The sequence below is a fragment of the Perca flavescens genome, chromosome 8 (assembly GCF_004354835.1).
Source record: "Perca flavescens isolate YP-PL-M2 chromosome 8, PFLA_1.0, whole genome shotgun sequence".
Lineage (NCBI taxonomy): Eukaryota > Metazoa > Chordata > Actinopteri > Perciformes > Percidae > Perca > Perca flavescens.
This window is the reverse complement of record NC_041338.1, coordinates 21747350-21771985: the sequence shown is the minus strand read 5'-3', so window position 1 is coordinate 21771985 and position 24636 is coordinate 21747350. Positions and strand designations below refer to the sequence as shown.

The 24636-nt window shown below is 39.2% G+C and overlaps 5 protein-coding genes across 7 annotated transcripts; 2 read left to right on the top strand and 3 right to left on the bottom strand.

Moving 5' to 3' along the window:
- The first annotated feature begins 612 nt into the window (after nt 1-612).
- On the top strand, nt 613-3161 carry LOC114560067 (zinc-binding protein A33-like). Its single transcript, XM_028585221.1, has 5 exons — nt 613-693; nt 876-1106; nt 2261-2283; nt 2370-2488; nt 2570-3161. The coding sequence occupies exons 1-5, from the start codon at nt 613-615 to the stop codon at nt 3118-3120; spliced, it is 1005 nt and encodes a 334-aa protein (XP_028441022.1). The 3' UTR covers nt 3121-3161.
- A 152-nt stretch (nt 3162-3313) lies between these two features.
- ighmbp2 (immunoglobulin mu DNA binding protein 2) lies at nt 3314-11232 on the bottom strand. The gene is made up of 16 exons (XM_028585513.1): nt 10994-11232; nt 10059-10141; nt 9215-9384; nt 8925-9120; nt 8740-8837; nt 8403-8566; nt 8083-8283; nt 7399-7546; nt 7135-7309; nt 6235-6417; nt 6021-6139; nt 5838-5932; nt 5018-5141; nt 4092-4919; nt 3797-3996; nt 3314-3596 (listed from the first exon to the last, which is right to left on the bottom strand). Exons 2-16 carry the CDS (start codon nt 10133-10135, stop codon nt 3396-3398), a joined length of 2979 nt encoding a protein of 992 aa, XP_028441314.1. The 5' UTR covers nt 10136-10141; nt 10994-11232; the 3' UTR covers nt 3314-3395.
- Nucleotides 11178-17714, top strand: chid1 (chitinase domain containing 1). The gene is made up of 12 exons (XM_028585517.1): nt 11178-11663; nt 11870-12013; nt 13249-13381; nt 13465-13509; nt 13630-13736; nt 13824-13885; nt 14003-14092; nt 14189-14290; nt 14401-14550; nt 15596-15676; nt 16710-16752; nt 16873-17714. Exons 1-12 carry the CDS (start codon nt 11559-11561, stop codon nt 16969-16971), a joined length of 1161 nt encoding a protein of 386 aa, XP_028441318.1. The 5' UTR covers nt 11178-11558; the 3' UTR covers nt 16972-17714.
- Nucleotides 17225-19564, bottom strand: gatd1 (glutamine amidotransferase class 1 domain containing 1). The gene is made up of 7 exons (XM_028585522.1): nt 19473-19564; nt 19114-19190; nt 18530-18635; nt 18337-18444; nt 18163-18254; nt 17977-18070; nt 17225-17873 (listed from the first exon to the last, which is right to left on the bottom strand). Exons 1-7 carry the CDS (start codon nt 19519-19521, stop codon nt 17758-17760), a joined length of 642 nt encoding a protein of 213 aa, XP_028441323.1. The 5' UTR covers nt 19522-19564; the 3' UTR covers nt 17225-17757.
- An 87-nt stretch (nt 19565-19651) lies between these two features.
- Nucleotides 19652-24544, bottom strand: cd151 (CD151 molecule). 3 transcript variants are annotated; one of them, XM_028585518.1, is made up of 9 exons: nt 24390-24544; nt 23448-23532; nt 22553-22744; nt 21794-21868; nt 21364-21384; nt 20961-21065; nt 20581-20736; nt 20424-20510; nt 19652-20267 (listed from the first exon to the last, which is right to left on the bottom strand). In XM_028585518.1, the coding sequence occupies exons 2-9, from the start codon at nt 23529-23531 to the stop codon at nt 20208-20210; spliced, it is 780 nt and encodes a 259-aa protein (XP_028441319.1). In that variant the 5' UTR covers nt 23532; nt 24390-24544; the 3' UTR covers nt 19652-20207. The 3 variants fall into 3 exon arrangements, with proteins under 3 accessions (XP_028441319.1, XP_028441320.1, XP_028441322.1); XM_028585519.1 differs by lacking the exon at nt 21364-21384; XM_028585521.1 differs by lacking the exon at nt 19652-20267 and having other exon boundaries at nt 20430-20736.
- Between the last annotated feature and the right edge of the window lie 92 nt (nt 24545-24636).

Sequence of the window (24636 nt, the reverse complement as noted above, 5' to 3'; positions counted from 1 at the left end):
TTTGTTTTCTCAATTAATTGATTTATCATTTAGTCTGTAAAAAGTGTCCCATCACAATTTCCCAGACCAACCAGTCTGAAATTGTGTTAACGATTACATAAAACAGAGAAAAGCAGTTAATCAATTATCAGGGAAATTGCAAATAAATATTTTGTCTATCGACTAAGAGATTCATTATTACAGCGACTATCTAAGCGATGTCACATGTTTTTTAGGCTACATTTTTTGTCACATACAGCAAACATCTCACTATCCGCGAGCTGCCTGTCCCCTAAACATACTGTAAAAAAAACACGGTCTCTGTAGACAGCCCAGGCTCCACAAACGGCAACAAAAACAAACCTGCCAACCTGCACCACCAAACATAACAAACAGTCTTCCAGCGTTCCAGCCAATAACCGACAAGAAGGATTTGGGGGTGGGGGTTGGGGGTTAGTGCGTGGAAGCATGGAAGGGAGGGAGAGGGGACGGGATGAGGAGGAGGGAGGTGCGAGCTAGCCTTGTTTTGTTTGAAAATACTTCAACAAGGTCAACAAGAAGTGCCATCACCCAACATCATTTAGAGCACCTTTAATTAACTTTTTTTTAACATTTCAGACAGAAATTTCAGCCATGCTGGTGTCCTTGAGTGAAAAGCTCAGAATACTAAACAAGGCCAAAGCGCACTGGGAGGAAACCAAAAACTATATACAGGTAAGAGTTATTTATTGTGCGTATGAGTTTTGTTGTACATCTACTCGCAGTTATATTTCACTATTTATGGAGCTTAACTGTTGGACATTTAAATTCTGAATCTTTACTGTTACTTTCTGCCCAAAAATCATCAACATATATTTGATTTACTGTCAAAATAACCAGCTCTCTCAACATTACAGAGTCAAGCTTATCAAGTTGAGGAAGCGATTAAGGAGGAGTTTGAGAATCTACGCCGGTTTCTTCAGGAGCAGGAAAACCGTAGACTGGAGGTGCTTAAACAGGAAGAGGAAATTAAAACCCAGGTGATGTGTGAGAAGTTGGAAAACATCGAGGGCCAGATCAAAACCCTCTCTTCCACCATCAGTGATATTGAGGAAGCCCTCAGAGCGAAGGACTTACCATTTCTACAGGTACATTTATAGCCATTATGTACAACAATATACTGTATACAACTATATATCAAGCATATTAAAAAATATCTCAAATTCATAAAAAAAAAATATCCAAAATAGTTGAGTACATAAGGAAATCTTATTCATAACAAAAAGCAGTTTGTTTCACCACTATACACATATACAGTACAGGCCAAAAGTTTGGACACACATTCTCATTCATGTGTTTCCTTTTTATTTTCATGACTATTTACATTGTAGATTCTCACTGAAGGCATCAAAACTATGAATGAACACATATGGAATTATGTACTTAACAAAAAAGTGTGAAATAACTGAAAACTTTAAAGCAAAGTCCTCAATCAGAGCAAAGGGCAGCTACTTTGAAGAAACTAGAATATAAGACATGTTTTCAGTTATTTCACACTTTTTTGTTAAGTACATAAATACATTCATAGTTTTGATGCCTTCAGTGAGAATCTACAATGTAAATAGTCATGAAAATAAAGGAAACTCATTGAATGAGGTGTGTCAAAACTTTTGGCCTGTACTGTAGGCCTACATCATACTTTTCTAGTAACGCACACATAAAATACACAAAACTCAATTAACAGCTTCATTTAATAACCTTTTATTGTCCGAGCCTGAAGTCAAATCAAGAATATGAAACATTTGAAGTAAACTTCCATATTTTGAAGTTAGATATATTTAAGGTATAGTTTGTTGATAGTTGTCCACATTCTTGACAATAACATACATGTTACACGTATGTTAGAAAAACAAATCATCTGTATTTACTTGTACAGTGGTGTTTTGAGCTAAATGTTAACGACAGCATGTTAACACATTCACAATGACAATGCTAACATGTTAATGTTTTAGGTACAGTTTACCATGTTCACTGTTTTAGTTTAATGGGTTAGCATGCACAGTTTCCCAGGTATTTGGTCATAAACCAAAATGTTTACTTTCATGTTTGTACTATAAACATCCGACTGGGATCAAAACTTTGCCCATTTAAATAATTGTGCTTTAGTGTCAGTGTGCAGGTGTTACTTTTTGTATCACTGCTGATTTTCCCAAAGCCTTGAACCTACATGTGATGTGCATATAGCAACACACCTGACATTTTGTTAATTTTTTTTTTCCCCACTTTCTTTTGGTAATTTAAGGACTACAAGCAGACAAAGAAGAGGTATGCATAACTCACTATCTCCCAAAATGAATACAAACTGTCCCCTCTCCATAACACAATGTAGTGATTACTTCAACATGTTTCAGGGCCAAAAGCAACATTCAACAGCCAGAGTGTATCAGAGATATCCTGATCAACTCTGCAAAGCATTTGGGATTACTGAGGTTTGGAATTTGGAAGAAGATGGCCAACATTGTCACATGTGGTAGGTGAACAGACAACGCCTTAAAAGGTAAAGTTTACGATCAAGTATTTTCAATGTACTGAATTTTGTTTATACTTCCAGTTCCCATCACCCTGGATCCAAACACTGCTCAGTCCAACTTAAAGTTCTCTGGAGAGTTGACCTGTGTACAATACAGCAGTAAGCAGCTCCTACCTGACAACCCTGAACGTTGCACCAGCCGTGTGTGTGTGCTTGGAGCGACTGGCTTCACATCCGGGAAGCACAGCTGGACCGTGGAGGTGGGCCAGGGCAAAGACTGGTACATTGGAGTGGCACAAGAGTCCATCAAGAGGAAGAGTAGCGTCTTCCTCAACCCGAGCGAGGGTTTTTGGGTGATCGGCCTGTGCAATAGAAACTCATTATGGGCCCAGACCTCGCCTCGCACCAAGCTTGTGATGAAGCAGATGCCTGAGAAGATTACTGTACAGCTGGACTATGACAAAGGAAAGGTCGTTTTCATCAACGCTGCTGATTTGACAACAATACACGCATTCAAAGACAAATTTACAGAGAGGATTTTCCCCTACTTCTCCCCTGGATTGTGTGCAATGGGGGAAATGTCAATCCCACTGAGAATCTGTCCTCTGACAGTAACTGTGTGTGTAGGGTAGTCACATACAGGAAAGCACATGGCACTAGAGCTGAAGAAGACTTTGTTTGTTGAGTGTGTGTGTAACAGGTGCTACAACTGACAAAAACACATTGCATAGTTTCAATTTAAAAATTCAGCAGCAAATTGTATATTACCAAACTGTGTCCAATGAAGGTTAGAAAGGAAACATACTTTATATTTGATCGACTTAATACTTTCAAAACATTTTTATTGTTTAATCTTGTTCAAAAACAAAGTCCCCGGGTATGTTAATGTAGAGTTGATTTGGTATCATTAACTTTCATTCTCTTTGTCTTTTTTTGGTTTCCTCTGTGATGACATATCTTTCAGTTTAGAGTCCAGTTTCCTTTGCAGATAGGCTTTCTTACTGGGGTCCATGGATTTGTCTTTCTTCCCACTCCCGGCGTAAAGAACGCCTTCTTTGCTTATTCTCATTCGAGCATGAGACTTGGCTTTATCCCCACAGCCGTGAACCTAAAAAAGGATAAGAGCATGACAATCAGATCAGAAATTTTCTTACATTTAAGAAATTGATTTTTCACACATGTGGTGAAATATGAATATGCAGACTTTTAAAATACTTGGCATTATCCATGCGTTTTCAATACAGCAACATACTAAAAACCCACAAACCAAAACAGCTACTATTTGGTTAGGGTCTGTTCCTGTCCTACCTCAGGTATATGATGACTGAGACAATACTGCCTGTTGCAGAACAGGCAAAGCTGTCCAAGTGTCAGCACGGAAGCTTTACACTTGACAAAACTGCATACGCTGTCGGCCTTGATGACAGCGTTGATAAGTGTGTCAAAGTCATCATCTGGAACGGCGGCAGCAGCGATGCCGCAGGCGCCTGCCTTCATTCGGCTCTTTCCTGGGAGAGAAATGGTTAAGAGCTGAATTGTTGTAAACATATCGGAACAGACGGGTTCAAATAACACTTTAAAATTAGAGGATTCTATTACAAACCTTTAGCCGACTTGGGCTTCTTTAATGACTGGGCCTGAGCTGGTGGAACGTTGTTCTGTTGCTTTTTTTGTTGAGCATTTTCTTCCCTCTTCTGCTGCTCCCTCTTCATTCGCTCTAAATGTAAACTTTTGAGGTCTAATGGAGGTTGACACAGCGGCTCTATTTGGGGATTAGGGACTGCTTCTTCTTCCTGAGCTTCTTCAGCTTGTCTTGGCTCCTCAGCTGGTGTTGACACCAGGGGCCTGGCAACAGTAATACACCTGTCTTTCCCCTCGCCCTTACTCTCATGCACGAGGCCCAGCTCCTCAGCAATCTGGTGCACCAGCAGGCGGTCATGAGAGTTAAACGATGATGGGAACTGTAGTTCACTCTGATTTGAGGCCTCTAGAAAGCTCTCCACCTGCGCTCTGATCTCAGCATATCTGTTCTTCTTCTGCTCTTCCTCAGTCAGTGTGCTTATGCAGGACTTGGTGTTCTTCTCTGTACCAGCAGCATTTCCATTACTGCTGCTACCAGTGGACTTCTTTTGTTGTTGCTTGGCCCTGCTGGGAGGCTGATCTTTGACCTTCTGTTTGGTGGACGTGGAGCTGCTGGCAGACGTAGAAGTCTTTGTGTCTTTGTGGTCGCGGGTGTAGTTTTGTGGCACGATGTCGCTGATGTACTCAAATGCCGTTCTGACCTCGCCAAACTCAGTCATGTGATTGATCAGGGACTTCAGGAAAGCATGATTCTGGACAGTCTGGGTGTCGCACACAACAGCGATGTGACGTCTCGCACGTGTAACAGCCACATTAATCCTTCTGTCCTCTGCCAGAAATCCAACTTCCCCTAAAATTAAAAGAATGAAAAAATGAATAAATGAATGCTGTCAACATTCATGGTGTGGCAGAAAGAAAAAAAGAGACTTCAGAGCAAAAATAAAATACCCTTTCTGTTGGACCGAACTAATGACAACACCACAGCCTCTTTCTCTCTGCCCTGAAATCCATCCACTGACTTTATCTCCAGCTCCGGATGCCTCGCAGAAAGTTTCTGACGCAGAAGATCAACCTTAACGGAGATAAAAACATTAAAAATCACATCAATGAGTCATTTTGAGACACTTTAGATTTCTATTTTAACAGTAAATTTTTTCTACCCTGGAAATCCATATATAAATAATAATAATAATAATAATAATAATAATAATAATAATAATAATAATAATAATAATAATATATGAATTTGCTCAGCGAGTCACTCTGGCATTGAGTAATGATGCTCATTAACTATGCCCTTGTAGCCGTGCTGCACCAATCACATCGTTGTATCTGATCTAGGCGGGCCAGAGGCGAGCTAAACAGATGACGACAGTTTAATCTACCAGTTAGCTCTCTGGTAGCTAAGCGCATGGGGCTCTGGATACGTCACCCTGTGTATTGTTGTGATTGGTCGTAATGTTAGCTAATTGCGTGCAGTGAGATTTTCAAATGCATGCTTGGTGCCGCCCCTCGAGTTGGGTCATTTTCATCACTCAACATTCAACATTCACTCAATGCCAGACTCTTAATCTTTCAGATTTGGGTCTGGATTTCCAGGCTACATTTTTTCATTTTGGGGGATTTTATTTTCATGACTGTGAAAGTGTAAATGTTGTATTCAAAATATATGGACACTTACCCTATGCAATATTGCTTTGACACAGTACAGTAGTAGCAGTTGAGTTAAGATCTATTTTACAGTTCCTTAAATCAATCAGTGACTTACTTGTAGATTGTAGGGAGCAATAACAGCGATGTCTTTAGCCTTAACCCCAGCTTCAGTCAAGGCCTTTATGTGCAGTTCAACAATGTCTGCCTCACCTGAGGATAAAGTAAACTTACGGTTAGATCCCACAACACCCTAATTATAATAAAATGATTATTATTTTTTACAATTAAAATGACTAACCTTGATTGCCTTTGGACTGCTCATCTGTGACCTCCATCTCACTCAGACCGCAGCCCGCAGTGTCGATAAGAAGAAGTGGCGTGCTGGTCTCTTCAACGCAGGTGACTTCTGGTAGATCTCTTTTGTATCAATGACATCATTTTAACACTTTAATGAGTTATCATTCACTGAAATACAAAAGTGAGATACTTTCCATCATCAAGCTTGCACTCACTTTAACAAGTGTCTTTCTACAGAGCTGTGAGCGGTTAGTCTTCCCTGGTACATCTCTTTGGAGGTCCACTCCATGATGGCACTGTGCATGCGGTACTGAACTGTTAGCATACGGACCACTGAGTCCCCATACATCTGGATGAGTCGCTCCATGAGACTGAGAGACAAGCCTTTTGATGCAGCCCTGTGGAGCACAAAAAGAAAAATGTGCAGCAAACTTTCTGAAAACGTATTTCTCAATCAGCTTCTCAATTTGGCCGATGGAGTCCTAAAGAGAACAAACATTTTCTGCCAAAGTTAGAGCAGATTTATTTTTTTCATATGAGAGACACCACAACAACACCTTCCTGATGAAGCAGATTAGCTGAGTTTCAGAGTGTTAAAGCTCAGAAAAAACACCCCAACTTGTTATTTAAGAGCTAAACTCTGATTGTTTGTCATAATTGTCATAATTATTTAAAGGTCCCATGGCATGAAAATGTCACTTTATGAGGTTTTTTTAACATTAATATGCATTCCCCCAGGCTGCCTATGGTCCCCCCAGTGGCTAGAAATGGATTTCAAACGAGCAAAGTGGCAGTTGGTCAAGGCCACACCCCCACCCTCCACCTTGCCCCCCCTCTCTCCTCCTCAATAGCTACAGACACAGAAATGGCATATCCTAAGGGACTGGCTCCAGTGGCTGTAATTCTGCACCAAGGCTGAATTTTGGGAAAGCGACTTCAGATACAGTATTAGGGGACCACTAAGGCCTATATAAAAGCATCCAAAAAGCAGCATGTCATGGGACCTTTAATGTTATGACGAAAGACTTCACATATGTTTTCAGGGGCTTTATAGAAAATGTTTTAATTGTTGTCACAGGACAATTTATTTATCAAGAAATGCATTAAAACCATACCTTTGTGATTTGATAGTAGGCGGTAACTGCTTGTAGTCTCCAGCCAGAATGCACTTGCGCGCTCTGAGCAGGGCGATCCAGCAGCTGCTCTCCAGGGCCTGAGCACACTCGTCTATCACCACCCAATCAAAATGCCCTGCTGGCAGGAACTTCAGAGGGCCATCACCAGAAGCACCTGCAGACACAGACAAGTGCTCTCTAATTGCCTTTTATCATCACTGCAACGACTGAAGTACTTTTTCTTCACTCGAGGCTAATACTGACCTGTGTTAGTTGATAACACAACATCCGCACTTTTTAGGATCTGGGCAATGGCTGTTGATTCCCTGGTTTTCAGCTCTTTTCTTAGCTCCCCCATTTCCCTTTTAAAGTTCACCCGGTCTCCTTTTTCACGCATCTTCTTAATTCCCTTCTGATAAAAATAATAATAATAATAATAATAAATAAATATATATATATATATATATATATATATATATATATATATATATATTCCAAACCGTTCAAGATGTTACACATTCTATGAGGAGCACACCAGGGTTATTATATTAAAATAAAACAAAAATAAGCAGTGAAAAATATTTTAATTAAACTAAAACTAACACCAAGAAAATATAAAAGTAAACTGAAACTATAGTGCCAGGTTAAAAAACTAATGTGAATGTGAATCATTTCAGTTTTAGTTTTATAGCGATAACTAATAAATAACATTTATAATATTTAGATAACACTAAAATTAGTTTTGCGTTCACGAGCAGCTCCGCTCAAATATATCACAACTACATATATAAAAACTAAACCTTTCTGAAAAACTGAAACTAAACTACGATTAGCAAACACACTCTGAAAAAAAAAAAGTTAAAATAAAAACTAATTAAAAATTCTAAACTACAACCTATATAATAGGTTATAGTTATAACCTTGGAGCACACACACTCAAATACTTACAATTGCTTTATCCATGTCTTTACGGATGTCTGCGATGATGTTTGCATTTTCACTCTGAGCAAGGATGGCGTCTAGTGAATGTTTCTGTATGGACTCAAGCAGTCTGGCAGGGTGACCTAGCCTGAGGACCTTTGCCTTGCACCTGGCTAACCTCTCCACTAAATTATCCACAGCCACGTTAGAGGGGGCACAGCACAGGACCTGCACAAACACAGAATCCAAATATGAAAAGAATACTGTCTAGACTAAAATGCTGAAATTACAATTGCAGCAATAAAAGACAATGACAGAACAGGGTAAATGTAACTGAATTTCTGCACCTTTTGGCCTTGTTTGACTGCTTGCAGGATGATCTCCACCACTGTGGTGGTTTTCCCAGTGCCTGGTGGTCCATGAATCACAGCCAGTTCTCTCTGAGACAGAGTAAAGGACACAGCTTCTCTCTGGGAATCATCCAGGTTTGAGTTAAAGAATTTAACTTCATCTGATGAAACATGATAGAATACCCAGAATTAGTCTGTGTATTGTATGGTCCATGCTGATTTGCAAGTTTTTGAAATCAGTGTATGCTGCATACTTGTGTAAAAGCTACCACCAAGCACAATTACATAGAGTAACTAGTTTTTGATAATATTTGCTTTGTGAAGCGCAACTTGCTTGGCTGCGATTGAGAAGAAGGTTTTGTGTCGCCAAAGAGAACATTTATTAGATTGGCAGCTGGTCCATTGCTGTATCCATTTAATGCATTCAAGGCACTGCAAGCACAAAACACACAGAAAATAAGTTGTTACACAGTTTCCTAACTCACTTGTAACTGTCTTATATTACACAATGTCACTCACTTTTTCATTCGTTTGTAGGTGACGTCATTTGCTAACTTTAAGAGGTTGTGAAGAGCATCTGTATCAAAGCTAAGGCCATCCTTTGAATCGTCAAAGGCCACACTTATAGAAGCTTGGCTAACCCTCGTCACTATTCCTGTGCCAATCTGTGAAGCTGCGGTGCATCCGCCAGTGTCATACAAGCCAACAATGTCCCCTGTAATAAAAGACATAAATGTCACATTAAGCAAAATATGAAACAAAAGTAACAAAGAAACCTAGAGATCAGATGGCTTATTCTTCCATCTCACCAGGTCCAAAGCTGTTGCTTGGCAGAGATGAGAAACCAAGATACTTTCTTGGCTCGAGGACGATGACTGTGCGACCATACAGGCCTGTGGACTGACTTCCTATCTGCAATTTCAGAAGGCATACTCCTTTATTTTGAAGATCCTTGAGAGAGATGTTCTCCTGCCATATCCTGAGGGCACAGAACAAGTCATTTATAGTGACTGCTATCTACAACAAGACAAGGCAGGGAGATACTACCAAGTGCAATTATGGTAAGTGTAGGATCCCGTGTTTTTGGAGCTTGACCCATACCAGGTACAAAAAACAAAATAACTCTGTTGCTTTATTTTGGACCACTCTTTAAATCTGTCTCTTCCAAGTAGGGCTGGCTACCGAATTCAATACTTTTTAGGCACCAACCAAATTGCCTCTGAAGTATTGAGTATCGAAAAATTCCTCGTCATTCAATACCCAATTTCAATACTTAAGGAGTAAATTTCATGATCGTCAGTGAGCCAATAAGCATGTAGCATGCTTCTACCAAGATCTAATAATGTTGGTGATTGGCTGTTGCGTTAGACGTTGTAGAGATACAGCTCACGTAGTAGGAGCTGAAAAATAAATAAAAAGATCTGTGATGTAATTTTTTAATTTCTTTTTATTTTATAACATTGGTATCAAAAAAGAATAATTTAGGAACCGGTATCAAAGTCACAGTATTGGTATCGGTACCGGTATACAACATTTTTGAACGACACCCAGCCCTACTTCCAAGTACCCCAATTTCATGGAAGTGCAGAGCAAAATTACTGAATGATCCCTTTATTTAGTGAAATAACGCAGTCTGGATGTTATTTTGCGTACCTGGTCTCCTCTATTTCAGCCTCCCTCTCCTCCTGCAGAAGCTCAAGCGTCTTTAACACAAATTGTTCAATCGCCATCACTCACTGAAAAGACCCAAAAGATGATCAGTATTACAGCATACCGCTCCAAACCAAGAGGTCCTACTTACTAACTACTGGTAGCTTTTAATGCAATACAAAGTCCAGGTCACATTTGATTGATAAAACCTTATGTTGTAATTCATGGCTAGATTAGTTCTCCCATTAACGAGGGTGAATCTCAGCAGTGGTGGCATGTAACTAACTGAATTTATTCAAACACTAGTATATCCATTTTATGCTACTACAGTATATACTTCCACACCCACTAGCTGCATTTCAGAGGCAAATATTGCACTGTTTACTCCATTTTATTTATTTGTAATACAAATTCATGGAGTGATTTTAAGTTGTAAACGTGCTGTACTATTACAACATGAAATCTTGCATCCAATTACATGAGTTATATTACATGTGGGTACATTTATGCTGATATATAGCTATATATTTGAACGTGTAACGTAGGCTAAGTAACATTTTGAATTCAGGACTTTCAATTTAAGTGGAGTATTTTATTACAAATAATAATAAAAAGCCTGAATATTTTTTTTTTAACCACTGAGTCGCACAGCCTCACATACATATTTCAATATTGTCCGTCGTGTTATTGGTAAATATATAACGTTACAGCCCCATGTTTTGCCTCTCATGCATTATCATTATATTCGATGGTTGTTAACATTACGGGTAATATATGAGGAACCATGCACTAGCAGGGTTTAGCTTAGTATTATGTTAAAGCTTCATGAAGAGTTTTCATTTCCAGAAATGCTAACATGTTAGCTTGCTAACCCTACTGCACCCAAACTAGCTACTTAGCTACTTTAGCTGCAGTTAGCAAGCGAGAATGACACTCACCCGTTAATGTCAGTTATCTGGAGAGGCAGAGGACAGAAAAGCTAATATTAATCATGCGGGACAACTTGAAACTTTCTTGACAATATATTCTATAGCATTAAACCAGTGGGTTTGTTTGACTCATGTTGTCTTCTTTTATTGTGCTAGATTTTTAGCATTCTAGCTACACTGACCCCTATCTGCTAAGATGACTAACTAACGTTAACGTTACTCTTCGCTCACTCACACAAATTTTATTTTGAAAAACACACAACGCGGAAGTTACCCAGCTCCGTTGACGCGCAAGAAACACGTTGAGCTTATTAGTTGTCAATCAAACTGGCACCAACCGCCCGACAGCCAACACCAGGTTGTTTGTTATAAATTGGATATTTTAGCATTGTGAGCGGGGCCGTTTTGGCCCGTTGGTCTGTGTGACTTCAAACCGCAGGAGGATATGCTGTTTTTTTATCTACCAGATCTCAGTCAGGAAGGAAGTATACTTGCACTGCAAACCTGCAGACTCTGAGCTAACCCATTTTATATGTAACTGCTTCATCACTCCTGTTCACTGCGTTTTTTGGAAATGAGAACGACATTATTACTGCTGCATGCCATCTCATGCTGCTGGTTGGTCACTGCCACTCTTTCAAAAACTGATGCAAAGAAATCGCATAAAGCTGAGGCCGAGGTGAGTTAAACTTCCAGTCTGTACCTTGAAATGGGTGCGAGTTGTGTGTGCTGTCACAGGTCATACAGGTCCTCTAGTTTCCCAGGCGTGTCTCTGGACTTACCTCCAGAATCAGGAAGAAGCCCTTATCATCGCCTCTCATATGTCCAGTCATGATGTTGGTTATCTGTCACTGAAATTGTTTTTTATTCGATCTCACTGTTTAGACATCTCCATCTGAGTTGTCTGTGTTGGAGAGAGGCCTCGTTGTGTCAGACCCGCCATGGAAAGACATAGTGAAGGAGGAAAAGAGACACTGGGCTCACATCAAGAAAACATTTCAAGGATCAGTGCTTGGATATGTCACACCTGTAAGTCACCAACATATCTCTACACGCTCCCTTGCTGCTGTTTAACATTTGACAACACAGCATTAAAGGATAGGTTCAGATTATTTCAGGTCTGTCCTAATGCTACACTAATGCTCACTCTGCCCATATGCAGTGGCAGAAGAAGGCAAGTTTGTTTATACAGCACCATTCAGACACAATAAGGCAATTCAAAGTGCTTTACAGGGGCACAGACATACATTAAACATAAGATGTTTAAGAAAACATTAACATTGGATTTAATAGACAATAAAAACAAAAAGCAAAAGCAAGCAAACAAATGGTTACAGATTAAAAAGAAGTTATGTATCTAATTTATTGGAAAGCTGCAGTAAACCATAATGTTTTGAGTCCCCCTGATTAAAATGAGCTGACAGTTTAAGCATACTGCAGGCATTCAGGAAGCTTGTTCCACAGGTGGAGAGCATCAAAACTAAAATCTTCGTTGTGTACAAGTAAATCAGAGATGTATTTAGGTCCGAGATGATTTGATGCTTTATAGACAAGTAATAGGATTTTAAAAGCTATCCTTTGACACACAGGTAGTACATAGTCTGGCTATCACCAGACCAATCTCAATCTTTTAAGATTGAACATAACTCTGGGGAATCTGCTCTGTATTTTCTCTGCACAAGAGGCGTGATCAACGGGCATAGTTAAAATGACTCTGTACGAAAAAAAAAAAAGCTGAAATAGCTGAATAATCGATTCTCAGATAATTAATTGTCAACTTTTTTGATAATCAATTCATCATTAACACCTTTTTCAAGCAGAAATGACAAACATTAGCTTATGCCTGGTTCCCTACAGTAAAGATTTTATGCTTTTCTTTGTCTTATATGATGGTACATTTTAGATCTGTGAATTATGGTGGCCATTTTTTACTATTTTCTGAGGTTTATTAGACCAAACAATCTATTAATTAAGAAGATGGCAGGCAAATTAATCAACAATGAATGGAATTGCTACTTCTGGCCCTTAACTTTAGAAGTTACACAACGTGACTGTCTCTCGTGCTGTAGTTGTACAAGGAGCTTTAGGGCCAGTATGTGTAGGGGGAATGATTGCAGTGGCAGATAATTCTTTCAACATAGATATAGAAATGTAGCGGTTGTATTAAGACAGACTTAAAACGTTCCTTTAATGTGAACCTATTCTTTGCATGTAGATTGTTTTGAGTCTTCATCTTTAATCGTCTTATTTTTCCCATCCTCCAGTGGAATTCTCACGGCTATGACGTTGCCAAGATTTTTGGCGCTAAACTAACTTCAGTGTGTCCAGTTTGGCTTCAGCTGCGCCGACGGGGACCTGAAACCTTTGACGTCAGCGGACTCCACGATCATGACACAGGTAGAGGACCAACGTCACTGACCAATGTCCAATGGGAAGTGTTTTCTAGTGACTAATGTACGAGGGTCTTTTTGTCTGTCCAGGCTGGACCAAAGCTGTACGCAAGTCGAACAAAAAAGTCCGGATGGGTGAGTATATGTCCTCCCCACTGCCCACAACTCAGATCTGTTAATGTGTGCAAGTGCTTTCAGATCAAACTGTTATTGTTTGGTCATTTGTTTTAGTTGCTTAATTGTCTTTACCCTCAGTGCCTCGGCTGTTATTTGATGGCTGGTCTTACCAGGACTACATGAGCGTGCTGGGGAGTGAAGATGAAATTGAAGAGCTCGGAAGTGAGCTGGTGGATGTTGCAAAGGTAATTAAGTGTTGTGTTTATCTTTAACTCACTCGCAATAGTGTTGTGTTTATCCAGCGTCTGTCTAATGAAGCTGTGGCCTTGCAGACGGAAGGTTTCGATGGTTTCACGTTGGAGCTGTGGAGCCAGCTGGGAGGAAACAAAAGAAAGTGAGTTATTCTGTTAACACATCTGTATTACAACCTGTCCATCATTCTTTTTTTTTGTCTGAGATTATTCAAGAAGACAATATAAATAATCAAACGTGCAAAATATTCTTCATACAGGGAGCTGGTCCATTTTGTGAAACACATATGTGAGACTTTGAAGGCTAAAAGATTAGACTGCATTCTTGTCATCCCACCTGCTGTGACAAGGTGAATACACTTAATTTACTTTCAAGGACTATAAATACTATATAAAGATTGGTGCTGACTTTTCTTTGCCTTTCTTTTCTTTCCCACCATAATCAGTGTGGGGCAGCCGGGTATGTTTGGCAGGGAGGAGTTTGAGGAGTTGGCCCCAGTAGTCGATGGATTCAGCCTCATGACATACGACTACTCCAGCGGTGCCAGGTGAGTTTCACAGACACTTCATTGTGGTAGAAATGTTTTAGGTAGTGACATGATGAGTAGAGTAACAATGTTCTAAATTATCTGGGTTTATTGTTTTTGTTTTTTAATAGACCGGGCCCGAGCTCCCCTCTGCCCTGGATGAGAGACTGTGTCCTCCAGCTTGCACCCACCACTCAGTGGAGGCAAAAGATCCTTCTTGGACTCAATTTGTATGGCCTTGATTTTGCAAGCCAGGGAACAGAGCCAATCCTGGGAGGAAGGTAAGATAATACTGTGACTACTGCTGGACTAATTTATTTACAGTTTTATACATTTCAAACTTTAAAAGAAGACTCCACCGATTTTAGCATTTTTTTTTTTTATTTTTTTTTATATGATCAAAATCGATGCAGCAGAACCAGAGAGATCTTCTAGGCATTCTTCTTTCTTGTCAAAACTGGCGCCTACATTGCCCACAATGCAACTCGACTAACAACAGTTTGGTAATAGATATGCTAGTAGTGCTAAAATAATCTAGCCTCAAGCAGAGATGAGGAGCAGGCTAGACAGGTCTGGTAATCTCACTTCTTTCTAACTCCACATCCCCAGATTCTTTGTTATCAAACTTGTAGTCTTCTGCCCCAATCGACACTGACTCAAGTGACATCACATTTTATCAGCTTTTGCAAAGCACCCTCTGGACCCACAAAAAGGCTTTATACTACTTTTTTTCCCCCATATGCAGCAGTATTCCCCAAACCTGACTTTGATGTATACAATTTTTTTTTTATTTAACCTTTATTTATTCAGGCAGCCTCTCTGTTGCAGGAACGCCCTGATCACATCCCATTCACACAGTTACACATTTACACCTGGAAGCTGCCCGGTACAACAACAGTCTGATCTGCTGGCCACTGAGCAGCTCCACTGGAGCAGTTGGGGTTAAGTGCCTTGCTCAAGGGCACCTCAGTGGTGGTAATGAGGGAGGGACAAGCGCTTTCCTGGTGATGATGATGATGATACATTCAAATCATTTCTTAACAAAGTATTCATGACCAAATAAGCAACAATCCACTTTAAAGTTTAACCCTTTAAACTGATTGGTATTTGACATCATCTTTTCCAACCAAGCCCTTGTCTAGCCAGTGAGAAGAGCAGCAACTAAAAACATAAATCGCTCAAGTAAAGTAACTACAACTTTATTTTTCTTTGGTTAAAAAAGTTTTGTGGTATACAGTAGCAAGAATCCATGACATTGTAGTAAAAGGCTGGAAAAAAATGAAAATAGGTGTTCAGGGTCATAAACTTGTCTCTGATTTCCTGCAGGTACATTGAGATTTTGCGAGAACACAGGCCAAAACTTCTCTGGGACGAATATTCTGCAGAGCATTATTTCAGTTACAAGAGGTACTTATTTAATTACACTTAAATCGTAACTCTCGCCAAAATGCAACCGTGGGTCTTTTTGTGAATGTATATGAGTCAAACTTTCGTTTAAAAGCATATTTAGGACGGAAGCACCACTTTTAAGATTTACCCTATTTTCGTTTTTTCGGTCAAATGGCCTTTTGAATGGGAGTAAGGGGCACTTTTATGCTAGCCTCAAAATAGCTATTTTTAAAACACTAAGAAGGCTCGACACAACATGAAACGTTTCTCGAAGTATCACCAGGGGCTCTACACCTTAATGAAAGACTTTGACAAGAATTGACAACATTGTTTGTGTACCCAGTGTTTACAAAAAAAAAGTTTTTTGAACAACTCACCGTGGCTCTGGTTGTTTCCGGCCGCAGCCATTTTGTCAGTCATAAACAATCGATTTCCAAATGCAACATAACAGGAAAGAGTAAAGATGGAAAGCTCCTACAGCTTAATTCCATATAAATGCACGGATTATTTGTTGTTTTATCATTAGTGAAAAACAATATTGACCTTGTAGTTGAAAAAGGAGCCTCATATGGAGTCCGTTCATTCGCATTCAGATATCTACTCGTTTTGACTGCTGAGGCGTTAGCGGAAGGAAACAACAAGAGCTAGGGTGAGTTCTTCAAGACCTCTCCTTTTTAGTAAACTCTGGGTACACAAACAACGTTGTCAATGCTTTTGTTAAGGTGTAGAGCCCCTGGTGCTACTTGGAGCAACGTTTCATGTTGTGTTGAGCCTTCTTAGGGTTTTAAAATAGCTATTTAAAGGCTAGCATAAAAGTGCCCCTATCACTCCCATTCAAAAGGCCATTTGACCGAAAAACGAAAATACAGTGAATCTTAAAAGTGGCGCTTCCGTCCTAAATATGCTTTTAAACGAAAGTTTGACTCGTGTACATTAACAAAAAGACCCTAGGTTGCATTTTGGCGAGAGTTACGCTTTAAAGTCAACAAATTATGGCTTGAATCTTAAACTTCCAACAGCATATTTTAACAATCTGTGACATTCATTTCAGGAACAATGCAGTTAAGCATGTGGTGTACTATCCGTCACTGAAGGCAAGTCTTTTGCACATTTAAGCATTTTATGAACATCTGCCTTTCACTTTATTAAGTGAAGTGTTTTCATTATGTTTACTGCTACATGGGGAGATTAACATTATTTACATTCTTTTGCAGTCAATCTACCTGAGGATCTCTTTAGCTACTGAACTGGGAACAGGAATTTCCTTATGGGAATTAGGACAAGGACTGGACTATTTCTATGATCTTCTATGATTGTTGGACTTGATAGTGAAGCCTGTGGACCATCAGCACTGGATGTTTCTTTGAACACGGAGCATAAAAAAAATTCAAACGCTGTATGCAGGTATTATTTTTGTGTTTGTTTCTAAGTCACATGATCTCTGAAACAAGCCGTTGACAGGATTTAGTTAAGACTCAACTTGTTTGAGGGTCATGAGTGTTGAGAAATCTTCTCTACATGAACAAATCTGGAATTTGTTGATTCAAACGACACTAGCAGCAGACATGAGGTACTTCAATATGGTTTATTCATTTTCATTGATGTTGTGAAACATTTTCAACTTGTACAGTTTAGTCAGAGTGCAGTGACACATCTCCATTCAACAAAAGAATGTGCATGATCGTCAATATGTATAATGTTTAAATGAAGGGTTATATTCTTCTCTTGTTCACGTGCCACACACATCTGCAGCCTCTCTCTTCAGACATCGTCTGCTGTTTTGCTCAAATATTTCTGCTCTTGGATGCAGCCTTGCTTGCTGTGAAGATGAACCCTTCTCTGGCTTTGAACATCCTCAAAACTGCATCTGCCTTTTTTTCTCATTTTTATTTTCGTATCAAGACATTTGATTGTGTGGTTTTTATAATAACAGCATTGAAAAGTAATGAAGTATTTACAGTGTTGCCAAACATCTGTTCTAAACCCAGCATCTTCCAATATCTGTCTGAGATGAACGTTTGTTTTAATTACATGAATATAAATGTGGGACAACTAAGCAGTTGAATTTGAGTGCTCCTGATGTTAACGTTTTCTATTTTTTACTTGGCACTAGAGAGCAGGATTAGATTATTTACAGCAAGTGAGGTTGACTGCATATTCTGACCAGTTATTAGGTGTTTGTCTATGACTACATGAACAGAATCTTCTTGACTTGCTGGAAAACAAAGAGATAAACATAAAAGTTGTTATTTATTTTTTTAAATGCTGATTAAGTATTTACCAAATTAGTATCTGGGCAGGTCTGCAGGTCAACTCACCTGTGTACGATCCACCACTGTCTTTCACAAAGTCTTCCACGACTAACGGTAGGTTGGCAAAGTCAGGCCTCCGCACCAGTTCAAACACTGATGGCTTTGAGCAAAAACAGTAACTGTTATTAAACACATTAATCACATAATGATATTTGGGTATACTGCCTGCACATTTAATTGAGGAAGACTAACCCCTGTTAGGCTGTAGTCACTGAAGATCCACCTCTGTCCCTCAGTGGCACAACAAAGCGCTGAAACTCCTTGTCCCACTGCACAAACAGGCTCTGCACACAGAAACAAACTAGTCTCTACACCAGACATATAGATTACATACTAATTGCTTTTTAAAAGTAGCCCCACACTCACTTTGGTGAGAGATGAAGTGTGTGAGAATGCGGTGCAGAGAGCCGCTGTGTGCCAGGTCATTTAGCGCTCCGGGACAGTCCGGGATGAGAAGCGCCTGGTATCGAGCACCTGGAGAGGGTCATCATGATTTAACTGAGTCCAACCGACAGCACACACAAAAACAGCCAAATGATCATGAAATGAATATTCTCACCATCGATAGATTCAAGTTTAGCAGGTGTTGCGTAGGGTTTTACGTTGAAGTCCTGCACCCATCTAGCAGTGCTTTCATCAACTCCAACAAAGTCTATTGGCTTCCCCTGCAATTCAAGAAAACATTTAGGCCCATCTCAGCTCTCTGTTACTCTGTGCGGAGGTCTCATAACATTGTCATAACATTCTTAGTTCTTATTTTTAGCACCTTTTAAGGAACCATTCTGCATAATTAGTTATTTTACTTTTCATACTTTAAGTACATCTTGCATTCAGGACTTTTACTTGTAATGGAGTATTTCTAGACCATCATATGTTACTTTAAGACAGAATGAGTAGGAATTTCCTAAAAAACTATGTATAGACTTACTAAACGCAGCAAAAGTGCCCTCTTGGATGCCCTTAAAATTGAGAAAAAGATGATGTAGTGCCACCTAGGCTGCTCTACATGCTAGAAAACTTTCTGCGCACTGTGCTGCATCCAGCTGGTGCCCTTTTTGTATTTTTCGCCCCTGCCCCTCAGACTGCCTGGGTCGGCCACTGACTGCAAACATATTTACTTTGTTGGGTTAGAAATAGTCTTACCCCAGGCGTGGCTGTCTGGAGATTAAACACTGATGCACAAAGGCTGAATGACTGATGAAAAGACGTTGCTGACACCCCTGAAGGAACAAAACACACCAGTTTAAACACGGCAGCAGAGAGCTCAGTGGGCAACAGAAAACGTAGCTTGATTGTTGGTCTAAACCGCGGTGAAGACTTCGCTGGGTCCGGAGTGAAGGTCTGTCGAATATCCAACTTAAAACTAACTAGGTAACAGGTTAATGGATAAAGAACTAACGTTAGCTAAGCTTTAATTGATACATAGCTGTCAGTAAATTCAGTACTACACTTTCTAATGATCACTGTGTTATTCACATTATTAACTGGTACAATGGACCCACCTTGAGGAGACGCACTCGCCACAATCAAACAAGTCGGTTTTGCAGACATTTCATTTATGTCCGTGTTCCGTCCACGTATTTATATATTTTAAGAAATAAATAAGAAGATAATTTTGGGTGAAATCACGCAAGGGAAATCCGCGAGGAGGAAGTACTGTCAGCTGACAACAACATCCGGAGAAGATTTCAGAATAAAGGTTTACTGTCACAAAACAATATGTGAAAGCATAGATATACTGTACGTGTGTGAAAAACATTTGGAATCATGATGGCAATCAATTGTATTTGCATTTGACCAAACTATAAAATAAAAAAACATTTGTTCATATAGTCATTATTTAATTATAATTTTGGTAGACACGGTATGATACATTAAAAACTAGATAAACAACAAGACCAACACTGATTGCAAATGTAGCAACAGCATGCTCATATTTCCCTGCTCTTTAAAATGTGTTTTATGGTTACAAGTTCATCCACAAATCATAATCTTAACATAAAAGGGAAGTTATTTTAAGCATGCTATGGCATTTTGTAGAAAAAGCAAATTGCTGCCCAGCAGCATTACAGCAGCTCTAGTGTGTCTAGTGTGTATTTTGATAATCATCATGTCATAATTTGAGTTGGCAACTTCACAGCATCCACAACTGTGTGAATGATTGGGGCTTTAAAAAAACCTAACCAAACTTTCTACAATTTGTTATGTGACACATTTTCAAACGAATAAATAAAAAATCAGTACGGATCTTCATTCAAATTTTGATAAAGGCAGCATGTAAACATCATCCCCACAAGCTGAAAGGAAAAAAAGAACTTGTTAGTTTCACAATGCACATTGAAACAACCATTGTTCACAGTTCATCTGCTGGCATTTTGCACAATGTTAAAAGAGATGTACATATTAACTTGTATTGTAACTTGTAACTTGTATGCTAAGTGGGAGTGCTTTACCTGTAGAAATGCAATCCCAATGCCCACTGCACCAAGAATATACAACTGTCTCAGGATGAACTCCTCCAGCTTCATAATGCAGCCTCCCTAGGAGCATAAATTAAGATGTTTTTATAATTTAACGTTTATCCACAGCCAAACAGACAGCTCTACCTACCTCCACCTTGTAGATGTTGGAGGGATGGTCTCTGCGGCCGCAGAGGTCACTGGGACTTTTACAGCAGCTATCAGGAACAAGCCGCTCGTTTTCTGGTGCCTGGATCCACACACAGGCTCTCCAGTCTGAGGAGTTGTGACTGCCACAACACTTAAACTGAGAGGGAGCCGGTGCAGAGAGGGAAAAAAACAAAAAAAAAAAAAAACGAGACAATAGTGACTAAAATTGGATTGTATTCATATGCAGGCTAAACTGTCATTTCAAATGTAACATTATCTGATCAAACTGACACTTGACACTGTGGTCATTTCAATGGCATTACTTTTTGTCAGTCTGGCAGTTAACTCAGCTGTGATTTAAACAAAGTATCACTTCCACACCTCCTGCTGAAGTTTATCCACAGCCTGCGTGACGCTCTCCTCCCCCGGCTGCTGATATTTTTGCTGCATGGTCACCTTCAGGTTTTGTCTGAGCTCCTCATCCAGCTGTGAGACAGAAAGCAGCACTCAAGTGAATACTCAGGAGAAAATCAGCTAATCTCCCATCAATAAAAATAGCCGCTCGTCAAGTTTCTTTCCTCCCCTGTAACATTCCTCTGTACCTGTGCAATGCCCTCACATAACCCCAAATATATGAGCTCCTCTGGCCCTGCTCTACATGAGCCTTCTTCAAATACATTTGTAAATAAAGATAGTTTTGTTGCTTGACTGACAAAGTGCAAACAAACCATTTTATATCCAGCTGTTAGGAAAAACAGGTGGATATTAAATGGCAGCAGATTACCTGGTAGCAGAAAGGGAAACACTGGAGCAAGAAAAGGGGGGAGAAAGAGAGGTGTAAGAAGGATGGAAAAACAAATGACAAATGAAGAACATTCACAGAGAGGCATGCAGAGAAGATTTCACAACAGAGAGTGCAGCAACCATGGGTGGTAGAAAAGATTTAAATAGAGATTATGGAGAATGGTGTTTGCAATCACATTAAGGGATTGTGGAATGACAAAAATACACATAAAATACATACAGAAAGAAAAGGAAATTTGATTTGTACAGATTTGTAATTGCTGCAGTGAGATTTAAAATCATTGGTAGCTAGTAAAGTACAAGAACTTACATAGAAATATACATAAGGATATTATATTGGACTAATATCTGTCACTATCATTTTGTCAAATATAAACAAACACATAAAAACAGAAGGTAAAGCACTTCACCTCTTGGTAGGTAATGTAAGCCAGCATACCAGCAATGATTTCCAGCAGGAAAATACAGAGCAACAAGACCAAATACTGTTGAGAAGGGACATGAAATAAACAAAAACACAACTGTGAATAAACTGAAGATGAAAATGATCAATTCCAGCATTTTTCAGATAGTGTTTCAGTACATTTCTGTGCTAAAAAAAAATGACAAAATGTTTTTAGATATGACGTAAACATTAAAAGTATGAATAAAAGTAATAAAGGTTTTACTCCAGAGATCAAACTGTGGTAAAGGAAGTTACTCATTACAAAGGCCGTGGTAAATTTAGAAATAGACATAACATCACAGAGCAGTTTTGCTTCTATATTATATCCTCTCACTTGTGTCTGTATGTCTGTCTGTCTGTCTGTCTGTCTGTCTCACACACTCCTGCGCCTGTGATGCCCTTCATTCCTCTGGCATGAGCTGCACTCTAAATCTAAACTCTTAAAGACACACTGCGTGACTTTGTCTGTTATAGCTGACACCCATGCCTGTGACCTAATGAGCTGCACTGAATGCAGGCAGACAAGACAGAAGGTCACCAAGGATTAACTTTCAATACACGTAGACTCAGACCAGGTTGTGTGTATAAACAGGAACTGGAACTGGAAGTGTCTTTCCTTGCTTTCTGATTCCACATAATTAAAAGTGATTTTATAGCTTTGGTGGAGTGAAATAAACATGTCTCTGCCAGAGGGCATGTGTTTTGTGTGTCTGATCCATCTTACCACAATCAAAATACTCTTCATCTCCTTCAGAGTAGCACAGCATCCGATGATCCCGGTCACTATTACAATGAGCCCTGCAGCTATCAGAATATAAGCTGAGGCTGAATAGAAGCTGGAGTTCAGTAAGCTGATGTAGTCGCTCTTTTCCACCAGAGTCCACACTCCTACTGCCATCACAGCCCCTCCTGCCAGCTGAAAGAAATACCGTTGTCAGCCCAACTCAAACCAGATGCGCATATTAAGACTGCACCACATAATTTTTTCTGAAGACTCCTAAAATGTGACAATGATGCAAACATGACAATGCCTCATCCTATCTCTGTCAGCCTCAAGAGACTTTCACCTAAATTAATTTTTTTATCTGATGTACATAAATCAGGGTTTCACATCTGAGTGCATATTTAGTTTTACAAGGACTGATTCAATCTACTCTTAAAACCTAAAATTAGGAACATGAAAGTTAAGAAAGTAAAAACTGAAATTAAATGTTATGATACATAGATATATTGTAGGATTGGCTGAAGTATGTATTGTAGCTTTTAGTGCACTGCAGACCCAAAATCATAGGATAAATGTAGTTCATAAAAACTACCGGTAAATAGAGCATATAGAATATTACACATTTTGTATAGAATATACGTAAGGAATAAGTTGTTTTTTCAACCATGAGAAACAATAGAAATTGTGCGAGCTGTGAAATGAGTCAGTGTCATAAAAGTAAAATCTGCATTAATATCTGTGGCATCTGAAGCAAAGCATGTTTAATGCTGTAAGTGAAAGTTAATTATTACTAATAATAGTAGTAATAATTATCATAGTAGCCAATAGAGCCCTTAACTGAGAGTTTTGTTGTCTTAAATACAGATACAATCTTAACACTTCCTTGTTAGCTTACCCAAAAAAGAATGTTAAAGAGAAAAAGTAAATATTTCAGACAAATTGTCCCACAGCTGAGTGTTTTTTCACCATGAACTTCCATTCTGAAATGAAAAATGTACATGTTAGTACACTGCAGGTTGATGTACATACCGGGAAAGCATTGCCAAAAACACTTTCAAGAGATTAGGTAGCAGCTGAATCCTGAATACAAGATGCTCAGAGAGCAGGCCATACCCTTCAATACTGATTATTATCATACAATGTATTATCTTTATACTTGTATGGCGGTGAGCTGAATCCATTTAGTGCTATATCTGATTGAGACTAGTCAGTTATGGTATCTTTACTGGGTAGAGTTCTAACACAACTACAGTATACATGTCATTTTAAAGTTTTAAATGTGTTAGCTTTGAGTGACATTAAACAGTAGACCAAAAAACGAAATGTGGCGCCTTTCAAACTTGTGAAAAGTTGGTATAACAGAGCAATGGAAAGAGCTCAAAAGATTAAATCAAATATGTTGTGGGGAAAACACATTTGTGAACGTATGTCACATGCCATGCAGCAGCCAGATATACATGTCCCCCATCCCTGTAACTGAACCTGATACAGTGATATACCATTGACTTTTAACTCTTTATGAATTAGTCTGTTTTTATCCTAACCTCAACTGAACTTTCCTCTGCTTCTATTTTAAAAAGGTTGACTCTGAACATCATGAGGGATAAGTGATCACTCTCTTTATGTATATATATATAATAAATAAAACAAATCAAGAAAGAGTAAAGGGACAAAAAAAAATATATTTAACACATTAAAAATTGAATGACCTCAATGTGTAAATGTAATTGTCCAGCAGCAAACAACATCTCCTAATGGTCATAATCTGAGTTATTTTTAACTCATTGTGTCATGGAAAAACTGCTCTCCCTTTCCACTGAGGCTAAAATACTCCTACCTGATTTTAGATGTTGGGCCCTGAAGGATGTAGATTATTGGGGTAACGTCTTCCCAGATCCCACCAACCCCAGTGTCAATGAGCTGCTTTCTTTGAAGGTTAACTGCAACAGCGTTAGTTCTCACTCAGTTGACACTCAGACCGGAGCCTCCTACTCAAGGGTCTGTCCTCTTTTGGCACAACAGGCAGCTCAACCCTTCACAAGCTGTATAGAGTACATGGCTGCCCCCAGCTGGTTTCTCACGCA

Coding starts and splice junctions, on each gene's coding strand:
- chid1 (XM_028585517.1), top strand. CDS start 11,559: ATGAGAACGACATTATTACTGCTGCATGCCATCTCATGCTGCTGGTTG. Junction 11,664..11,869: donor CGCATAAAGCTGAGGCCGAG/GTGAGTTAAACT, acceptor CTCACTGTTTAG/ACATCTCCATCTGAGTTGTC. Junction 13,510..13,629: donor GAACAAAAAAGTCCGGATGG/GTGAGTATATGT, acceptor CTTTACCCTCAG/TGCCTCGGCTGTTATTTGAT.
- gatd1 (XM_028585522.1), bottom strand. CDS start 19,521: ATGTCTGCAAAACCGACTTGTTTGATTGTGGCGAGTGCGTCTCCTCAA. Junction 18,071..18,162: donor GTGACTACAGCCTAACAGGG/GTTAGTCTTCCT, acceptor TTTTGCTCAAAG/CCATCAGTGTTTGAACTGGT. Junction 17,874..17,976: donor CAGTGGTGGATCGTACACAG/GTGAGTTGACCT, acceptor TTTGTTTTCCAG/CAAGTCAAGAAGATTCTGTT.
- cd151 (XM_028585518.1), bottom strand. CDS start 23,531: ATGGAAGTTCATGGTGAAAAAACACTCAGCTGTGGGACAATTTGTCTG. Junction 22,745..23,447: donor TCTTTAACATTCTTTTTTGG/GTAAGCTAACAA, acceptor TATTTCTTTCAG/CTGGCAGGAGGGGCTGTGAT. Junction 20,737..20,960: donor TGGATAAACTTCAGCAGGAG/GTGTGGAAGTGA, acceptor GCTCCCTCTCAG/TTTAAGTGTTGTGGCAGTCA.
- ighmbp2 (XM_028585513.1), bottom strand. CDS start 10,135: ATGGCGATTGAACAATTTGTGTTAAAGACGCTTGAGCTTCTGCAGGAG. Junction 7,547..8,082: donor AAGACATGGATAAAGCAATT/GTAAGTATTTGA, acceptor TATTTTTATCAG/AAGGGAATTAAGAAGATGCG. Junction 3,997..4,091: donor GAAGCCCAAGTCGGCTAAAG/GTTTGTAATAGA, acceptor TTTCTCTCCCAG/GAAAGAGCCGAATGAAGGCA.
- LOC114560067 (XM_028585221.1), top strand. CDS start 613: ATGCTGGTGTCCTTGAGTGAAAAGCTCAGAATACTAAACAAGGCCAAA. Junction 694..875: donor AAACCAAAAACTATATACAG/GTAAGAGTTATT, acceptor TCAACATTACAG/AGTCAAGCTTATCAAGTTGA. Junction 1,107..2,260: donor AGGACTTACCATTTCTACAG/GTACATTTATAG, acceptor TGGTAATTTAAG/GACTACAAGCAGACAAAGAA.